The sequence below is a fragment of the Hippoglossus stenolepis genome, chromosome 6 (genome assembly GCF_022539355.2).
Source record: "Hippoglossus stenolepis isolate QCI-W04-F060 chromosome 6, HSTE1.2, whole genome shotgun sequence".
Taxonomy (NCBI): Eukaryota; Metazoa; Chordata; class Actinopteri; order Pleuronectiformes; family Pleuronectidae; genus Hippoglossus; species Hippoglossus stenolepis.
The window spans coordinates 16,416,304-16,437,069 of NC_061488.1; the positions used below are offsets into that span (position 1 = coordinate 16,416,304).

The 20,766-nt window shown below is 41.2% G+C and overlaps 1 protein-coding gene across 4 annotated transcripts in view; it reads left to right on the plus strand.

The window, feature by feature from the left end:
* Positions 1–20,766, plus strand: part of LOC118111005 (kazrin-like) — a 171,049-nt gene that overhangs the window by 20,074 nt on the left and 130,209 nt on the right. For all 4 annotated transcript variants that reach the window (XM_035159217.2, XM_035159218.2, XM_035159219.2 and 1 more), the window contains exon 2: positions 626–780. In XM_035159217.2, the coding sequence (XP_035015108.1) occupies positions 626–780 (155 nt within the window). The remainder of the gene's footprint in view (positions 1–625; positions 781–20,766) is intronic.

Genomic DNA, 20,766 nt, shown 5'->3' on the forward strand with positions numbered 1-20,766 from the left:
CCTTTCATTTATCCAACATTTCCACCATGTGGGTGGCCTCGGAAATAGCTGTGGTGACCTTTCAGAGACTAAAGGGGATTAATGGTAAATGGGAGAGGATTGAGGAAGTCCATGTGTGTGTGTGTGTGTGTGTGTGAGAAGGAGGAAATACACACGGGCTGGCTAATTTTTAATGTGGGAGCCGAGCCGGGGAGGAAACCTGGAAGGAGAGGTTTGCCAGGGACACACAAGGGCAAGAACAGGGAAACAAAAACAGGATGGCTCTCAGGCCGGCATGGAACATTGTGGACCAGAGAGGGCGTCGACAGAGAGAGTCGATGACAGTGGGACAGTAGGAAACCGAGGTCTTCCACTGTGTTATCTCTGTTGTTCCTGCTCAGTCAGAGCGGAGGAGGAAGAAATAGTGTGTATCTGATGGCACTTTATGATCCACTTAAGCCTGCCTATAACCTTTAATTTTAACTTTTTTAATGACCTCATATAAAACCATCTGTCTTTGTGTAATCAAGATTATTCTCAGGGCAGTTTTACTTGGATTCACCAGACTAAACAGATTTTGAACTTGAACGCTCTGCACATTCACAGCCTATTTGTGGTAACTTAAATTTGTGTGTCTCCCTTTTAGCTGTGCAGTCTCTGAACAGCCTGAATGACCAGATTGCGAGCTTCATGCCTGGACCCAAGCCCCTGGAGCCGGAGAAGCACACCTTTGTTCCCCCAGAGAAGGAGACCCTGCAGAAATCCATGACCCTGATGAGGCACCTCCTCGTGGATGCTCAGGTACAAGATACGGCATGAGCACATTCATGAGGGCACGAGAAGGCTAGAAGGCGGGACTAGAGGAAGAGTTATCTCTCTGAACAGATTCTGCTCGTGCGTATGCGGAATCTGTAGGCGAGGGATTTTGGAGCTGGAAGCCAATCACATTTGAGCAGGCTGTGGTTGCACGCAGGTAAACAGTCCTGTGGTGAGCAAAAGAGGTGGAACACCATCAGCCATCAGTTTTTTAATTTAGCGGAATTCCATGTGCAGATAGCTGTTAATAAAGAATAATCATAATGTCATCTGGACCTAACACACCAAAAAAAAAAAAGTATCACCGTTTGTGTTTTGTGTGGAGAAACATTTAACTCGAGTGATAAAAGAAACAAGTCTTGGCCCAATAAGCTTCCACCAGAAGACCCAAAATATGTGTCGCTGCCCCCAGAGGCTAATTTGTCATCAGACAATAGCCGACATGCTCCGAGGAGAAAGAGTGACTCCACTTGAGAGCTCGGGCAGAACCACACTCTACTGTTTACAGCAGCTTTCATATCAGTGAAACCTCCACCAAAGTTAATTAATATCAATGAAAGTGTTTTTGCAATCAGAGATAGTGGTGAACTGTTGGCCGACTGTAATGTGCATTAAGCTTTTATTCTCGCTGCGTTTTACATCCTGGATGAAGTCACCACCCTCTCTCACCATGTCTCAGTGAATCTTGCTCTGTCACATTTATGGCTCGGTCGGACATTTAGGGTGTTAAACAGATTTGTGAAGTGGCCGAGACTCTGATCCTTTAAGTTCCAGACACGTATGACTGCACGCCACAGATCGATGCGACTGCGTGAAAACAATGTATATAAAATCAGTAAAAACACAAGACAAATCAGAAAATAATCAACGTCTTTGTTTGTTCCATATAACTTTAGTCTTTTATGTTTTGGCCATTTTATCTGTCAAAACAAAGCATCGCATTTCTTGGTATCTTGATGTTTGGTAAGTCGTGATGGATCATTTTGTTCTGTTTTCTGACGTCTGATAAACCAAACGATCAATGGCTCGATTAATCTAAAAGAATACTTGAGGGATAATCAGTTTGCCAGTTATCATTAGTGGGCAATGCAGTGAGATCCTGTGGGGCTGATGTGAGACGAGACACCTTGCTGCTGCTGGATAATGTGATCTTGGAGAACAAAAGGTCAAGAAAGACATGAAAACAGAGAAAACCTGCCTCGTGCTGTCGTGATCCACTTCATGCTTCATTTTGCGCCGGTCCAAATTGTTTGTGAAGACACAGGATGCTATTCCTGAGCTGCCCCAGCAAAAGGGCCTCAGATGAAATAGAAATATTGACTATGTGTAATAGGGGGTGCGACAACAAGGTTACACTTCCTCTATCAGCGTCAATTGCCACTTAAACTCCCCCCTGTGTGATGACGGATCTACTGAACAGAACGTAGTGTTGGAACATATTCCACCGGTTAATATATTTCTTCTTGCCAGCACTGCCCTCCCTCCCTTTTACTGAGTCTCTTCCCCTCAGTCCTCTTATTCAGAGATGACCCCAGTGTCCTCAAAACTGAATTTTCCAGAGCATCAATCATGTAAGTAAGCAGCTGGGCGAACGTCTGAGGACTGTTTGTGGACTGCTCACGCGGCACCTTCTGCGAACAAATGAATTCGCTGAACCATTATTGTTGCGTCGAATGAAGACGGTGGGGACGTGACATAATTGGCAGCCCTCCCTGTAATCCCCCCACCCCCACCCTCTCTCGTTCTTGCCGATGATTTCACGTAACCTTTGTGAGGGAAGAGGAGGAGACGAGACGCTGGACTCCTGCGAACAATTAACGGAGGGAGGATGCGACCAGCTGAAGTAGCAGTGTCAAGAGCCTGATTGAGCCGTTTTGCGATTTAATACGCACATGCTTGTTGTGTTCGTTCATTACAGTGTCATTTGTATTCTCTCACACGTATACAGATTCACTCGTGTTGAACATTTTTATGCATGAGCTCGAACAGATGTAGCTGAATTAAAAAACGGTCAAGAACTCAAATCTTCAACACGGTTTCCTTTAACTTTAAATGTTTGATCACAGCTTCTGTTTTCTGCTTGTTTTTCCATGAGTCACTGTTTCGAACAGAAGCTCAAACCTTCTTATGGTTTTCTTCACAGATACAAACAACGTGCACCTACTTTGCATTTTTATCTTTTTTTTCCTCTTGAAGTCTCATTGTGTTGTCGTCTCCGACACAAATAAATCGTGTTAATGATCAAAACTTGAAGGAAATCCACTTCACTGCCTGGACAGGAGGTGTGGAAACCAGTGAGTGACACTGAAAATCACTTCATCTCTCATTTAGCTGGAAATCAGGTACCTCTCTGTCAGCACTCGTTTGAATTTTCATTTCTCTCGCATTAAGGATATCTGTTCATTTTAATTTCCAACACAACACAAAGCTCCATTTAATATGAGCTGGCAGAGAAAATAAAATGTACTTTATGCAGAACCTGAACATTACTGGCTTTTAATTGGCCAGAGATCGGAAAGTTGAGTATGAATTATAAGAATATTATACGTTTTTTGATGATCATGGAAATGTCACCAACCTTTGATCTCCAGACCTTCGACAGAGAACAAATGAATAACTTTGATAGTTTTTACTTTCTTCCTGCCATGATCCCATATCCATCGATAGCCATTTACCTCGTGGCTGCGTTAAACAACTACTAAGGCCCTGTACACACCTGGTATTAACATGTGGTTTTTGTCATACGATCACAAGTGGAGTGGAGTGTGTGCGTTCACACCTGGCATTAAAATGTGGCCCCACATGCTGTCTCGTGATTGGATCTCACCTCCGCGCTCTATACAAACAAACACGTACGTCATTTTCTATTCACAAAGACAAAATTAGATTGTTTTTACCCAGTCTGAGTACACAAGTGTGTCTGATGTCTCTGTGTGTGTGTGTGTTTGTGTGTGTTTGTGTTGTCAGCGAGCGAAATAGAAGTATAGAGACGAGTCAGGTGAGTGTGAATGAAAGTAAAATTGTACAGATTAAAGGAAAGTATTGATCATTATGTGGTGATCAGTGTTGATATTGTGGCGGTGGTGACAAACAAAACAACGAGAAGAGTATGTTTGATTCAAAATGAAACTGCAGAGGGCATCAGCTGAGTGGGAGAGATGTGGCCCAGACCACCTCTGAATGTGGTCTGGCGTGATCCGATCTTTATCTGATCTGAGTGCGTTCCCACCTGTACTTAGATCTGTCCACTTGAGATCAGCTCACAAAAACCACATGCTAATACCAGGTGTGTGCGAGGCCTAAGATACTGGCATCTGTTTTACAAACTGAGGACATCGCTGATTGGTTCAACTTGATTTACCGCAGTGAGTGAAGGGTGGACACCTCGCCAGCTGAGCTCACCTATTAACTGTACCACCAGTTTATCAAATGACCCTAAATCCTCCCTTAACTGCAGTTTAATGGCCTATCAATAGAACATTGCTAATTTTAACCAACCTCTACCATTGTCCTGCAAGAGACGACGAACTGCGGAGCTGCTTCATGTGGATCTTGGTTTTCCAGGCCCATCTGCTGCGTATCCTGCTGTCAAGCTGGGGGGAGATTGGCTGCAGCGCTTTTGTCACAGACCCTCCCTCTACCTCCCCTTCCCCGTGCTGTACCCGACTGTGAGTACATTAGCTCAGCTGTCAGTCATCAGTGGAGGGGGAGGCGGGGGGAGTTTGGGAACAGGGGGACGTAGATGCAGTTTGGAGGCCAGTAAAGGTGACTTTGACAGTGACTGAGTGGAGACACTGATAAATAAGATCTATTTGACTCCCTCCGACCTCCACTCGGCTCTGATCACCAGTGGAGAGCTGCAGACACGTCTGGCACGCACACACACACACACACACACACACACACACACACACACACACACACACACACACACACACACACAGGAGTAAAATACAGTGTAAGAGATAAAAAAAACAATGAATATAAAAACACATCTAATAAATATTTAATGTCATGAAATTTCCACTACAGGCCAGTAATGTGGAGTCCTTCATAATATGTATTCAAAACAGAGCAGATCAGTGGAGCCAGCATTGGCGGCTGTTCTGAGGGAATCAATATTGTATGGATGTAAAGTTTTCCTTTAAAGTACTGCAGATTTCTCAGTGACATGCATACAGTATTACTTAAAGGGAGAAAAAACGTGTGGCTTGGAATTAAAAAGAAGGCAATTTTGACTTGAAGCTTTAATGATCAATAGTTTCACAGTATAGGTCAAAGGACCGTGTATAATGAGATTTCAGCTCCGTGTTTTGTTTTTCCTTTGCTTGTAATTTTAAGCCCCATTTCCACTGATCAAAAAAACCTTTGTCTGCAGTGGGAGTGGATACAACCAGCATTTATATCAGCGGTGGGGTCGGTTTTCCGATGCGGTGGATTCTGACAAGCAGAAGAGGCAAACTCTGGAAATGGGAATCATCTTTTTTTGTGGATTTACCCACTTTTAAAAACAACCTTAGTGTACCTGCTCATTTTGATTCAGCATCACTGATTTGATATTTTCAGCAAAAAGCTTTGATACCTGCAGGCGGGCAAAGTTAGAGACAAGCTGCTAAACACTTCATATGCAGCTGTATTTGTTATAACACTTAATAACCACACATTAGGCTGATCACAGCTTGCAAATACTTTTTGTAGTCGCTTTCTGTTCTTGATATAGGAAGTGTTTTCACTCACACTCCCTCCCCGGTCACTTATAACTGAGATATTTTAGGCTGCCTGACACATACTGCATTTCTGATCTACTTACAGATTTTTAGTGGTCCGGCTGGGGGACTGGGACGGCCCCACCAAAAGCTTGTGTTTCTCGAAATAGTTCATGGTGGACATTGTGGCATTCTTTGTATTATTGTCCTGTGGTATAAACCAGCCTTTTATCAGTTATACTGTTTGGTCATCGTCTGTAGGCAGATCCCTTTCAGTGGGTGTAGTCACCTGAGTTACTGTCTCAAGCAGATTTCTGTCACTCCTCTCCGATTCAGTCTGAGCTCATCATCTGTGATAGCTGCAATTTTCTGGCGTTTTAACAGATTTTCTCCATGGATTATTTCGGCAGTAAAGACATCAGGACACTCTATACGCTCGTTTTTACTAGTCATTGATTTATATATTAACTCTGTGGCAGCAAAACGGGTCATAGCAACGGTTCAGTAACTGCTGCAGCCTCAACTGGAGAAACCAAACACTTTGAAGGCGGAGTAGCTCTGAAAGACTCACTACAGACAGACTTCACTAGAAATAATATCTGATGTAACAAGAAAACATCTCGTCTGAAATTAAAAGATGACACCCACTTTTTCAAACCTCAAAGAATCTATACGAGCCAACTTCCTCTATCAGCACAGTTTTCCTTTCACTCGACTCAGGCGCTGTGTATATGTTTTACTATGGTAGGGAATGCCCTGTAATTTGCATGGGTGGGGACCAAAACAGAGCTAAAAGTAGAGAGAATATTTGACTTAAATTTGTCGAGTGGACAGACACATGTCCCACGATGAATGTTAATGTGTTTTGTGTCTTCAAGATGCATGAATACTCATATCTCATATCGTTCTTAATCACTGATAATATATCATTGTTGATGTTTGTGCCCCTGGCCCCAAGTAGCCAAAAAGAAACAAGATATAGCTTGAATGACAAATCCCCTCATCTACATTGGGTCTACATTAAGTGTTTTTTATAATGAAATCATATTTCTAAATGAATATTTCAACACAGAGCACTGATTTCGACATCTTTTTTGGTTAAGTGCTGGATCTGTGCCATGGATGACCAGGCTGCCCTCAGTCTCTGAGGACTGGGAGGAGGTGCTGGAGAGGGAGTGGGTGGGTGATGGGTCTCGCTGGGTCAGTCTGCCCCTCTCCAACTGGGGCCTCAGCTGGCCCATCAGAGCATGGATTTTACCCATGCATAATACATCACCTTGGTCCCATCTGCCCTCTCAACCCTTCCTCTGACTCCACCAGGCCTGTCTATTAGGCGCTGCTCCAATCAGGGCCAGCCTGGTATACTGCCTATATTGTGGCTTAGCTCAATCCGAGAGCATGACAAATGTGAGTGGAAATTGGGTAATTTGCATCAAAGGGAGTTTTGTCTTCCACTGTCGGAAAGAGACTGAGAATTTCCTGGATTTTGCTCCTCCATCCAAACATCAAGCACCGTTTTCTAAATCCTACAATTAGGACAATAGTGTTCACTGGTTCACTGATTTATTTGAATTTGAAAATGATTCTTTCATATCAAAGGCAGCAAAGTCATTAGTTTAAGAGTCTCGGTTATTTTCAAATTCATTCTTATTTCTGATATTTCTGCGGTGAGGGTACTTATGCAGACAAGAGCAGTCCCTTGTCATTCTTAAAGCTGCTACGGTCAAGAGTGCCGCATTTAATTAAATACCCAGGGATGTCTTGTTCATTCAGTAGATAGTATCCAGCAGGAATACATAAAATGATGTCTTCTCCTCTTTATCTGCTACCTGCAATCAGATTTTTTTGTGGGCCACACAAACATTGATATTGCTCTCGGAGCTGGTGAACGTGTACGTTGAGCAGATTGGAAATGATGGCTTATCTTGTAAGGAATAAATTGAAAACCATTTCCTCATTGGAATGCAGTTCTGAATGTTGCCTCCAGAGAAAAGAGCTTTCTGTCACAGTCAAACAGTAGCAGTGTGGAAAACTGCTGTGAGTCAGAATAGGAAATAAAGTAATGAAAAATAAAACTGTCTAATGTGCTTCTGCTTGAACTGTGATCATCAGTTTGGAAAATGTGGGTCACGCTTTACCACATTTTTGTAATGTATAATATTGTGATATGGCATCATTTGTGACATCACAGGGGGCAGTGCAAGGGAGGGATTTAGAGGGTCTTCGCTCATGGTACCGGGCCTCTACCCTAGTGAAGGTAAATACGTTTACAGAATGCTGCGACGGTGAGGTTGATGCAAATGTTAACTGTTTACCCAACTCAAAGTGCCTGGCTGGGACCTATTTTCTGACGTGTATTGAATCTGGCACCAGCCTTGACCTGAAGGTCACCCTGGAGCCCACTCAGAGGAACCGTGTTTTCCCAGAAACTTCCTTTAAATATTATGTGAGTTACATAACAAATATCAAGGCCCGGCTTTACATCTTGTCTATCTGTACGAGTCAGAGGTCAAGTTTCAACATATAATAAAACTGTACTTAGCGAGAGACACAGTGTGTAAAGCCAGATTGAGTTTAATCTCAGAACCCCATTAATGGAAGCCTTTAACTCTTTTAATGTGGTACTCTAACCTTTAAAGGACCTCCCCTGCTCTTTGTATGAAATCAAATGTATATTCTGGACTTTTCTTAATTATTATTTCAACACAAAGTTATTTCTACATATATTTGGCTGTCGTGCTGGACAGTAGTATAGTAGTATACTGTGTGAGTCATGTTTGTTCAAAGTGTGCCGACGTCCTTGAAACGCAACAACATGAGGTGATTTCCCACAGCTCAGGTCTATAGTAACACAGATACTATTTTTACTCAACCTCCATCTAAAGGTCCATTATGTGGAATAGAAATCACGGCACATGTCAAGCTTGTTCTCTGTAAGGAAAACTGCAAATGACGATTTTATTGATTCTGGACGTGCACTTAATAGAGTACGGGACAAAGCTGATGATTGTGCAAAACCTTTAACACACCTCAAAGTTCCCATCTCTCCTGGAGCTTTAACCCTTTCCATCAGAGGTCAACGTCTGGCTCCAGCGGTGACATACACTTGCTATGGGAATAACAACACAACATGGTTAATAGTCTGCATTGATCCAGAATGCTATGCCTCAGAGATTCTGTGACTATAGACCCTCCAAGCTGGTCCCTGAACACAGCTGCGGCAATCACTAACTGTCCCTTTGGGTCTCCTGGGAGGGGGGGAAGGTAAATGTGCATCCTGCAAGGTGAAATGCAAGCGTGCGGGTGGATTTGAGCAAACATAGAAGTTAAGACATTCAACCCAAAGCAAAATGGTTTTTAGATTGTATATAGGCCGTGGCTTACAATGTCGGACTTGTCAGTGCTGGACTTGTCAGTGCCTCCCCAGGGAAATGGCTTTATTGGTTTCTTAAATCATTGTGCTTGATTTTTAATATTGAGTGCGAAGGCTACCTCAGGTTGATCTTGCTGCATCGAATGGTTGTGAGTCCCACATTGGAACGGCTACAGGGCTGCTTCACACTAGAGGATTTTCAACTCTTGACCATTTTAAAAAACGTGTGAGACCACAGACATAATGACAGATTTAAATGATTTCTAATCTTTGTTTGTAGGAAACAAATTCACAGTGGTGAATCCAGAGACTTGAAATCTCACGAAACCCGCGATATTATCTTCTTCTTTAAGTTTTTAATGGCGATTGGCAAACATCTTTTTGCACATTACTGCCACCTTCTGAACTGGAGTGTGGGACTTGTGGGATAAAACGTGCCTTGAAAAGCAAAACAAACATGGAGGAGGATCGACGACAAGTGATGATCAGTTAATCGACCTCCAGTCGGAAACGCCCTGCGATTGTCGGAAGCGGCTAATCAGGTCAAAAACCTGCGTGGAGCAGCCAGACAAGACAAGACCTTTGTCAGGCAGTTAGTTGCTAAATGGGATCATAACAAGTCAAGGTAACTATCAGATTTAGTTTTATTTTTGATGCTATATTGATAATCACCTTGTTTAAAATCAACCATTTTTTAAAATCTTTTAATTTGGATTCGTCATCACCATCCTCATACATCCTTTTTCATTACTTTCTTAAATTCACTTTGTTCAGTTGTATGGCATATAGAGTATATGCCTTTAGGCTTTAGGACTCTCAGACTGTCTGACAATGTAATTCATTGTTGAGGCTAATGTCCCAGAATATAGCACTCAAGGCACATTCAATCAACTCAATAACCGAGGTGCTTTTGGGTGTTGAATAGAAATATTTGCATAACTGGGCAAATAATATGTATGTTGCTAGGCAACCTGCCCCATCTGACAGGCAATGTCACGGACAACCATGTTCGTAGTCTAATCGAGTTCATAGTCGAGTTTTTCATCCGCATTGTTTTGTCTCGGTTTGTCATTGGAGAAACCTTGCAAGCCAAATTTCCATTGACTGGGACAATACAGGACTGAACCTTTATCTCAGTGTGTCCTTTTTATATATTAAATGAAGGTAGATTTTATTTGTACTGCGGCGGCTGTGGCTCAGGAGGTTGAACGGGTCATTCACATTCAAAAACACAGTCTCCCCCATTCCCACTCCCCCAAAATACTGAAACCCATATTGCCCCTGTCTGTGATAACGTGCTGCTCATAGATGCATTGCATGAATGTGTGTGAATGGTGAATGGCAAAACTGTTCTGTAAAGCGCTTTGAGGGGGTCATCAAGATGAGAAAAGCTAGTATTTATATATAAAGGATCTATATAAATACAGATCCTTTACCCTGTGCCAGCTCACCAGGAGCCCATTACAGTATTTTATAGTTTGCCTTACAAGAGGACGACAGGATGATTGATGTTGATGTTTAATAACCTGCTGCTCACAGTGGTTAAGTCATCTCCCTCCTCATGTGGGGAACAGGTTCTGTTTCGTGGCTTGACCACATCAGATTAGCCACAATCCTCTGCTGATCTAACTAGCTCATCAATTGATGCAGTCTCAGTGGAAACTGCCTCGTCTGCATTGTGTGTACAAATGAAGCGGTATGTTACTATGGAAACAGGTCATTAGAGGATTATTTTTATGATATAAACAGGTCGGAGAGCTTGTTTATATGTTAGTCCCTCTTGCTCTGTCTGTTTGCGCTCTGTTCCCTCCTTGTGATTAGTTTCCTTCATATTGCCTTGCAGCACCAGCTATCTCCCAAGATCTGAGACTTTGCCCTCAATCTTGGAATGGGGTTACGGAGCTATAGTTGGCTGCCTTCGACGCAGATGTGTGTAGAGTTCACACCTATACTGTTTAGTGGAGGTAAACACACGAGCCCCAGGTGTTACTCTAGCTGAAAAGGCAATGTTCTCGCCTAAACGTGGGAACAACCTGCAGAGAACTGCCCCACAAATGAGCCGTTTTCTGTGCCTTTTCTTTCTGTGCCTTTCTACCACCCAAAATTAACTTTGACTTTTCATCCTATTGTCACGTGCGGCGCAGTATCCTTGGCAACTGCAGCTCGTATCAAGGTTAAAGGATTTTAGAAAGTAAGTCACGCTAATGACAGCAATCTGCATTTTGAGTAAGATGGTTCATTACAATACCCTTACGCTCCTTTCTTGTTCCTCACAGTGGGAGTCATGTTTCACACAGTACACTCTATTGGCCTTAATGCTAGGTGATGTTTATTACAAGACCACCCCCACATTTGTGAAATGCTGGTTGGAGGATAATGACTTTGTGAGGGAAGGAAACGCTTTCATATTCTCACTCTGGGGCCTCTGCTTCAGATAAAGCTGAGACAACTGCCCCCCTGAGTTATGACTCTGAGAAAGAGTTTGAATTTAATATAAAGCTGTGTCGGGCTATTTGTTTGGTGAGTGCAGTGGAGGCATGAGCATGTGTGCGCGTGCACAGTGAAGCTAACAACTGGTCCGTCGGTGATAAGTTTACATACGTTAGTCAACTATAACTGACCACACGGTCATATGTGAGTCTGACTTTATCAGTAGTTTCATCATGTGGACAATATTACCCAGGTGTCATCCAAACAGCAACGCAGGCATAGTTTTAAATGATATGGATTTAAATCATAATAAGCATCATGGGTGAATGAACACAAGTAGTCTGTGTTTAGATCGATGTTCTTACCTCTCAAGCAACTTAGGCCGTAATCGAAGGATCCATTCTGAGGAGACGTCCCACTGTAGGCAATGGTCAGGATCATCTACAGGCCAGACTATAAAAACATAGCTGGACCAGCTTTACTTTCCAGCAGGCTGTGGATGCAGCACAAGAAAATCAAATCAAAACTCAAAGTGAAGAAACTGTCCGACAAGTGAATGAGTGATGAGCCACATTTTCATCTTTGCTAGCTTACATTAAAAAAATATATTTTTACTACTCACTATTGGCAGCTACTACCTTTTACATTACATTTAGCTGACGCTTTTATCCAAAGCGACTTACAATAAGTGCATTCAACCATGAGGGTGCAAACCCAGAACGACAAGAATCAAGAAAGTACAATTTACTTCAAGAAAGCTAAACTACAAAGTGCTATAGGTAAGTGCCATATAAGTGCTACTAAATCGCTACTATTATATTATTTTTTTATTCGAGGTATAGTCGTCACTTTTAGAGTGGATGGTTTCCTTATGTGTTACTCACTGCATGAGTTGACATTGTAAGACAATCAGTGCACCGTAAAGGTAAGGTTGCAAAGTTGTTTCTGAAGCACTTTATCGTATTTGTTGAAATCCGCTTCACGTCCCAATAGCCACCTGTAGATAAAGTTGTTTTGGAAAAAAAGAAGAGAAGCCGGGGTCTGTTGGTCTTGCAGGACTGTTAGAAACGAGACCAATTCGCTGGTTTCTGTCACAAATTGTCCTGCCTGCCTGTGCGCAGCCTGTCAAGCCTGCTCTTGCTTGCTTTTTCAGGATTACCAACCTTAGCTTAAAATGTCAACATGACAACTTTGACCATTCCATTTGTTTTTTAGGACACCTATGTTGCCTACCTTGTGACTTCCGAGCCACATTTAAGAGCTGTTAAAAAGTTGTATTTTCAAAGTCCCCATTGATAGTTATAGAGTTTTAGTTAATTTACCTTCACGTGACCTAGAAATGAGCCTTTTTAGAAGGCTTCAAATTAAGTGATGACACTGCACTGCAGACAGGACTAGTTGGCGAGGAGCTGTAGAACAAGTGTTTGATCACATCTGAGACAGAGAAAAATCAATAAAGTTATAATAAAAGGCTCTGCTGATTAACTGATCTTTGCCTTTTCCATATCTGCTACTGTGATCTGCCTTCTAATGTTGAATTCACGGACAAATAGATTTCCTCTCATACCAAATATCTCTGCACTTTGATTTAAACACTTTTCAAACAGCCTAGCCCGAAGCTGTTCATTTAATGTGGGTCTTGATGGGAAAAATCAGAGAGCGGGAGCCCGGCTTTGGACTGTGCTGATTGATAAACGATAAAAACGTTATGATAAAAAGGTCTTTGAAATACGCAGGGAAGGAGGAGGGCGGTGTCACGTCGCCGACATATATTACTTTGGTAAACACAGCTCGGCTCGTCAGCTGCAGATGAAAAATAGAACAATACATATTGGCTTAATCCATAATTTGAAAGAAACAGTCAAAGAAACTGTCATCACATTGGATTTAGTTTATTCTCTCTTGAATGAGGTTTAAATAAATCAATAGAGAACTTAACAATACACAGCTCAGCAGTGTTTAGTTTTCGAATAATCACTTTTTCAGTGGCTCATAATGAAAAAATAATTAAGGCTCGTATTATCTTTGGAATCATTAATATGTTGTTCTCAAACATGAATTGAGGCCAGCCCTCTCTATTTCAGGAGTTTTAAAGAATTGATCAGTGCAGCGCAGCCGTGGGAGAAGCTTATTGGATCTCGAGGAAGCCTTGAGATAAGTATACCCAGTGCGGCACTTCCACTCTGGGTTATAATTGTCCGAAATTAATTCCAATTTATTTTTCATTATTGGGTAGATTACGGTATTCGACAATACAACCTGTCTTAAGTAACCCCCAGTGAGCTTGTGTTGAAGGCACCCAGGACCACCCAGGAAAAAAAAAGTAAATTACTTTAAAGGTAGGTATGTACCATATTAATTCAATACACTTTGTGTCTGCTAATATCTCCTCAAGCTCTGCTAGCTGTGTGTTTTCTGTGTGTGTGTGTGCTGGAAAACATTCTGGTTTAAATACACAGCCCTGGCTCCGTTTTTGGGAAACACGTAAATTTGTGATGATTGAAACGTCATGATTGACAGCTCACACTAACTTGCGATTGCGTGTATCGGCGCAGACTCCAAGTGACGTTGTCGGCACAAGATGGCAGCATTCAGTGTTTGTTTCCAGGGTATTTTGGCTTCATTTCTGGTCAGTGGGAGGAAGTGTAGACGTGTCGTCCACCTTTACATACAGTCTATGATTGGCAGCATTTATAGTCTTCAGCTAAAGTGAAATAAATTTAAAAAAGGCATTGTGGAAACTCAATTAGAATTCCATGCTTCACGTAACCTCCATCAAACCGTTTTCTTTATAGAATCAATCATCCAATCTTACACAGATCTAAGACAGTGTCTCAGAAATTCTTTGTCAGTTGCAAGGCTCCAAGGCCAAGGACTGTGCTCTGAATGATGATAGTATTATCCCTGTGACAATTGAGCGATCCAGCTAAAAAAACAACTGCTGCGTGTGGAACAAACTCTAATATCGTCTAATTGTAACTATATATCCAATTCGGTTATTGTTGTCCATTACCCATTCTTTATATGCTCTGAGAAACATTTAAGGTGAGGTCCAAGTTTTCCCATTCTGAATCTGTAACTGCTCTCCTATAAAAGTCGTGGTCCGAGCACTTCTCTTCATTTTCCCTCTTTTACTTTGCTTAGGGAGTTTTTTTTTCCCTAACGTTGAGTGATATCAGTCGTGTGTTTGATCTTGGGCAGTGATTACACACTGTAAAAGTAGACGGGGCAGATCTCCTCGTGGTTAAATACCACAGTAAATGGGATTAGGGTTTTAGTTTCCCATGAGACCGGCTGAGCCCGGCTCCCAAGCTGACACATTCAGGATGGACACACTGCCTGCCCAGGAAATAGATAACAGCACATTACATTTGCTCATACAGCCTCAGTGCCACTATCTGTGCACACCTAACTCTTTCTAATTCATTAATGCAGTCTGAAAGGACTTACCTTGGCTGTGGACTCTATTTGCATGAAAGTGCACTCACTGTAAATTGATTTCTGAAACCCAGGGCAGAACAATGAATGGACATATTCTTCTGACGTTACCACCGGCAAAGCAGACAAGCATTTGTCTGGTCATATTTAGGGTTTAGTCTCACCCATAGTTTCATGTCAAAATAAGCTAATTTAATAAAGTGGGTGCTTGAAGGGCATTAAAATACAAAGTCCTTTGAAAGATTACTCAAAATCTTTTCATAATGAAGAACCATAAAGTTGTATTTGTCAGTGTTTTGGACGTCATTCGAAAAGACAATTCTTAAATTCTACATCTACATTTTATGTAAACAAAGACCAGGATGATCTCATAGATGCTTTAATCGTAAGGAATATAAAAAGTCTGCACAGTTTCTTGAAGATCCTTCTGGAAGAATTGAGTCTGTTTCTCGATCTCTGAACTGTCATCCATATCTTAATTAGTTTCAGTTATTCAAATACAGAGGGTCTGGTGTTGTGCTCATTGACAGGAGACCCACTCATAGCTCTGTAGACGGGATTAGGAGCCTGAATAAATTCTAAATAACTTGAAGTCACAAAAGCCCACGCAATTATTTTTTTAAATTCTTAACTGACAAATTATTGTTGCATATCAAAATAGAATCTACTGATTCAGACAGTGAATGTGTATTAGTCATCGTTGATATGTCAGTCTACTTAATAGTAGAGAACACAAAGTACTTCACTGCTGTAATGTTCATACAGTATCATGGTCTGTCACCTTGTCTTTCTGTCTCAGAGTCTCAAAAATGTAAAGTATAAATATATAAAGTATGTAAAGTACACCCATGTTACCATTTCTTGAGTTTTTCTTCAAGGGTCATCAGCACTTGCTGTTTTTTTGTATTTTCTGCTGACTCTCCGGGGTCCTTCAGTGTAGCTTCCTCTGATAACTCGCCCTCCTCCAGTAGATGAATATTAAATTAGAACAAATGACTCTCGCTTTCTCAGCAGGCAATTGTGTCATCCTCATCCCCCGGGGCTTTTAGCATCAACAAAACAAGCACTGCTACTTTCTGTAATTAGGAATGGAAGAAAACAAAGCACACACCAACATAACTGAACTGGTAAATGAACGCCCTTAGCATTATCGACAGCAACTATCCAGCTGCCTCTCCTGGATAACTGGACATTATTCAGATCAGCTCTGGGTATTCGCAGAGGGTCACAAATTGCCTAAATGCGTCACCTTTCTTTCACTGAATATGCATTCATGAATATTCCTCAATAATGTGGAGGAGACGGTTCATTTTTAAAATACAGATGTGGTTTGTTGGAATGCCTTGGCTTTTTCACAATAAGTGCCCCGTACATATATACTGAAATAATCTTCTTGCAAAAATCCTTTTCATGTTTGTTTTTAGCACAGATTCTAGGTTCCAGAGAACGGTGTAATCCTGTAAGCCTGTTGGAGTGTGTAACATTATTAGTGTAACATGATTTGGACGGCAAAAGACAAGTGTATGATTGGGTGTCGCTCCCGGGGGAATACTTTTGGATGAAGGCAATATTGTGGAGCATCTGACTATCTGGCACAAGTCATTAGATGGTTTGTGTGATGGGGACGTGCCGCTCGCTGAAAGCTGCTGCAGAGGGCTCATATCTATCAGCAGCAGCAGCAGCAGCAGCAGCAAGGCCTCAGCTCAGAGATATACCGACCAAAGTATGCAATTTGCTTACAGTGCTTAAATCAATCTTTTTATATTGATATACCTCTATATATTTTGACTGGTCTATTTATTTTTAAAATATGATATCGGACTATTTATTGTCCGGATTTTGTATGAATATGTTTTTTTATATATCAGATACTCTATCTCTAAATGAATATTTCTTATACAAATGCATGTAAAATGTCATTTGTATATCAGATTGGAAACATTACTATAGCAGCAAACAACTATGTTCAAGATATTGGATTTATGGTGTAATTAATTTAGTCTCCCTTCTCTGGTTATTTGTCTCTGTTTGTTTCGTAGCTGGTTTGAATGCTGATTCATATTAATGAATACACAGGCTAGTGCATGTGAGTCCATCACTGTTAATTCATTGACCCACCACCTGTTCAAAGTGCGATGACTCCTGCTCCAATCTACAGTGATGTAAACATGACACCCTTGTGGACACGCTAATTTTCTGCTCCTATTCCGACACATTCACCAACCGAAGCACCTCACATGGACCATCCGACACTGTCAGGAGCACCAACCCACAGATGAAATTCCATGATACCATGACACGCTGCAGCTAGCTACTTAGCTCTTGATTGCACAGGGTAACTATGTTGTGTTTATGGTTGTGTTTAGGTATAAAAAGATAGTTGACAAGTCTACACTTCCTCCCACTATCCACAAATAAAGCTAAAATTCCACAGTCTGCAAGATCCTGCTTATACACACACACTGGACCAATCATGAGTCAGTCTCAGCTGTTAATCATAGCGTTTCACCTTGTTTTTATAGCATCAAATGACTAAATAAAACCAAACCTAAGATGAGCGCTTGAACATTCATCAGTCTGATACGAACTATCTAAAATGATAGAAACCATCTTTGAGAAAAATCTATTAAATATGTATTTTGACTTTTTAGTTTGGTCCATGTCCCATCCAATTACATGGAGGAGGTGGGTTTTCTGACCTGTGCTGCAGCCAGCCACCAGGTGGCGATTGAGACAATGATTTTACTTTGGGGGAACCGTCTTGTCACCCAACTTTATATACAATCAATAGTCAGAGATGCTGTAGCCAGTGTGACATTTAGAGGCAATTAATATTACGTAACCTTTATCAGGAAAACATACTGTTGTAGAAATCATATCCAAGGTTAAATAAAATGCAATGTGTATAAAGGTAACCCCAACTAACATGCACAGTAGGCTACAGTATATGAACCTTTGTGGGTGCAATTACTGTCCCCAAATCCTCTTTGGCTTGAGGACAGTATAGGTTGGATATAACTGTCAGAAAGACACATGGAGTTCACAGATATGAACATCTTTGACAGGTCATACATTTCTTCCCTTCACAATTGAAGGAAATTACATTTATTTTAATGCAAAGTCTTTGAGGAGGGCATCAGGGAAGATGACTTTGATCTGGATTACGTTGTAGACACACTTGCTTTGATGTGTGATTGATTTTGAGCTTGGGGCACCCATGAAAACTCAAAGAAAAAGAAGCAGCATGCGATCATGATTGGTTTGGATTTCAGGGATTAAAATATCCTTGCAGTTACAGAGAATTTGCTACAGCTAGGAGAGGATTAAGGAAACCGGTGTTGACTGTTGGTAGGAGACTGGACGGGAAAAAACCCAAATCTCCAGTGTTGAAGTGTGTAACGTTTGGCTGTATTACCTCCCTCTGTGAAGGTTGATTATTATTAAAGCGAAAACTGCTGGTGTTAAGTTATGCCTTCCTGACAATAAAAACTTTATGGATTTTTTTTGAAGGTCTGCCAGCCCATCGATGTGGGAGGATACATAGTCCTGTCACATCGGTGTCGGTAGGACTATGTAGTTGGTAGTAGATAGTCCGACTGTGGCAGGTGGGTCCATTGTCAATGTGTTTGTGAGAGAAGAAGAGAGACAGGGTGTGAGAGAGTGACACTGGGGCAAGAAAGGGGTTAGACATGTCTTATGTTATTATGAGAAGTGTAAAATTCTTTGGTTCATTATGAAACCGTGGCAGGACAAATTAGACTGGTGGGTCACCACAGGGAAATACTGCGATTAGTAATTTTAATTGTATTTTATGGACCAATTACCAGACAAACATGACACTGAAACCAGTAAAATATACAATAATGAACTATCAAACCTTAACCATGGTCATTACACTATGGTGAATGGTTGTAGGGCGTTCGCCACATGTTTTATCACGGCTCTGAGACATTCATTAATCCTGTCCGCACATATTTTACTCCTCTCCGGGTGGGCAGGGTTACAGCTGCAGAGGCCACACAGAAGCTAAAAGAAAACAAGAATTGACAATAAACATTGAAAATTATCATTAGAATATTATTTCTTCTTTATCATTCAATGAATGTCAGTTAAATCAATCATTGATGTTTTGTATTTAATGGTTTTAGTTAAAGATATAGTCGTTGCCTCACAGAATCATGGGATTTGGTATAATCAGGCTAAAAATGTTCAATAAATATGTTAGTTCTTATCTAAACATGTTTGATGGTAGATAAATAAAAATAAATTTCCACCAAATAGTTAAGATCAAGCTAAACCAAAATGATTACAGATAGCTGATCTGAAGGAATCACTGAAATCCTATTTAGGAAGGCACTGATGAATAATCTTATAATTAATGATAATAATGTCTCTACACTGGGCTACACTAATCATTTGAAACAAAGAGCAGCACTGTAATTTTTCTGCAAAGTGTCTACATTTGCCTCTACCATTTGACACCTTGTACATTTCAAAGTAAATTACACTATATCTTAATTTCAGTGTTTTAATTTTCATCTTTCTTGACCGTAATTTCTAAGCATGGGAAGTCCACAGTGAGAGCGCTGGCCAGTAGCTGTCCTCAGCCGTGTAGCTGCAGTGTGACCTCTCTGTGAAGACGTTTCCATTCATTATTAAATGTAAGGGCGAGCTGGCGGTCTCCCATGGTTCGCATTTGGATATTAATGGCTCGCAGTAATTTACATTTCAGTTCCAGACACTATATTAGAAATTATCATGAGCTGGAGCATTGTTCAGGAGAGGTGATTGACACTTTTCAATTAATACTGTCGGACGACTTTAATATGTTTTGTGCATTAATTAACTGGAGGAAATGGGAATGACCCTGGCTACGGTCAAATTAGCAGGATCTATGTGATCTATCTGCGGGGGTCGATTACCCATCTACAACCAGGAGAGTGAAAGAATGCAGAGTCATTTTCTGATTGATGTCGATTCATATTAATGTCGATGGAAAGGTCTGATAACTTAACCACCAGACTGAGCTCCTGTCAAATTATACAGAAAGGTCAGAGTGTACGTCTGAATTCCTCCCTGTGTTTGCATCTGTGTTTGAAAAGGTCAGACGAGCCCAGTATGTAAACAGCAGCGTCATAATGGAATGAGCCAGCCTCTGTGTGAAGCATCATGCACAGTGCTGTTGTGTGATTGTCATCGCTCAGGAAGATGATTCTGCCTCAACACTATCGATGATTTTGACAAATTTCCCCCCAAGTTTTAAGCAGGAAAACGAAGGATGTGTGCCACTGCCATGAAATATTCATCACGTTTTGCAGAGAGTAAGCATTAAGTTTAGAATAAGAAAAGCTTGAATCCTTTTTTCCCCTGCAGCAGACCATTGATCCGTGCAGTATCATTAGTTGAATGACTCATCATAGAGAAGAGTGTTGCTGAATATTGATCATTCACTTGACAGAGCGCTGCAGAGTACACTTCTCAATCTCTCCTACTGCTTTTGGAAAAAAAAAAGAAGAAAACAACTGAAAGTATGTGCTGTCAAAACATTTAACAGGAAGGAAATGTTTTAAACAAGTGTCTAATGCACTTTATTGAACCTTAGTTCAATAAAAAGACAGGATTTCAGTTCTCCTCCTCTCTCTCGTCCCCTGCCTCAGATAATTACACTTTAGCCATCTTTGATTTGCTCCGGCCTCATCTGGATGTTACCCTCTATCTGTCTGCTTTTGACACCGGTGGTAAATAACAGTGAGAGCGGCCATACATCATGGTAATTCTTCCTCCAGACCTCTCGTCCAGATTGATCACTCGTGTCCCTTTGAGCGCCACCTGCGTGTCTTGTCCTGCAGATATAAATTAAGTAGAATTATGGGAATTATTCCCATTAGCAACCTTGTATATGTGAGCAAATCTGCATTAAAGCATGTCTGGAGGCATGTTTTAAACCTTACTAAACATAATTATTGATTGGGAATTAAGTTTTTTTTTTTACTTAGATTGAATTATAGATGAATATTTCTAAAA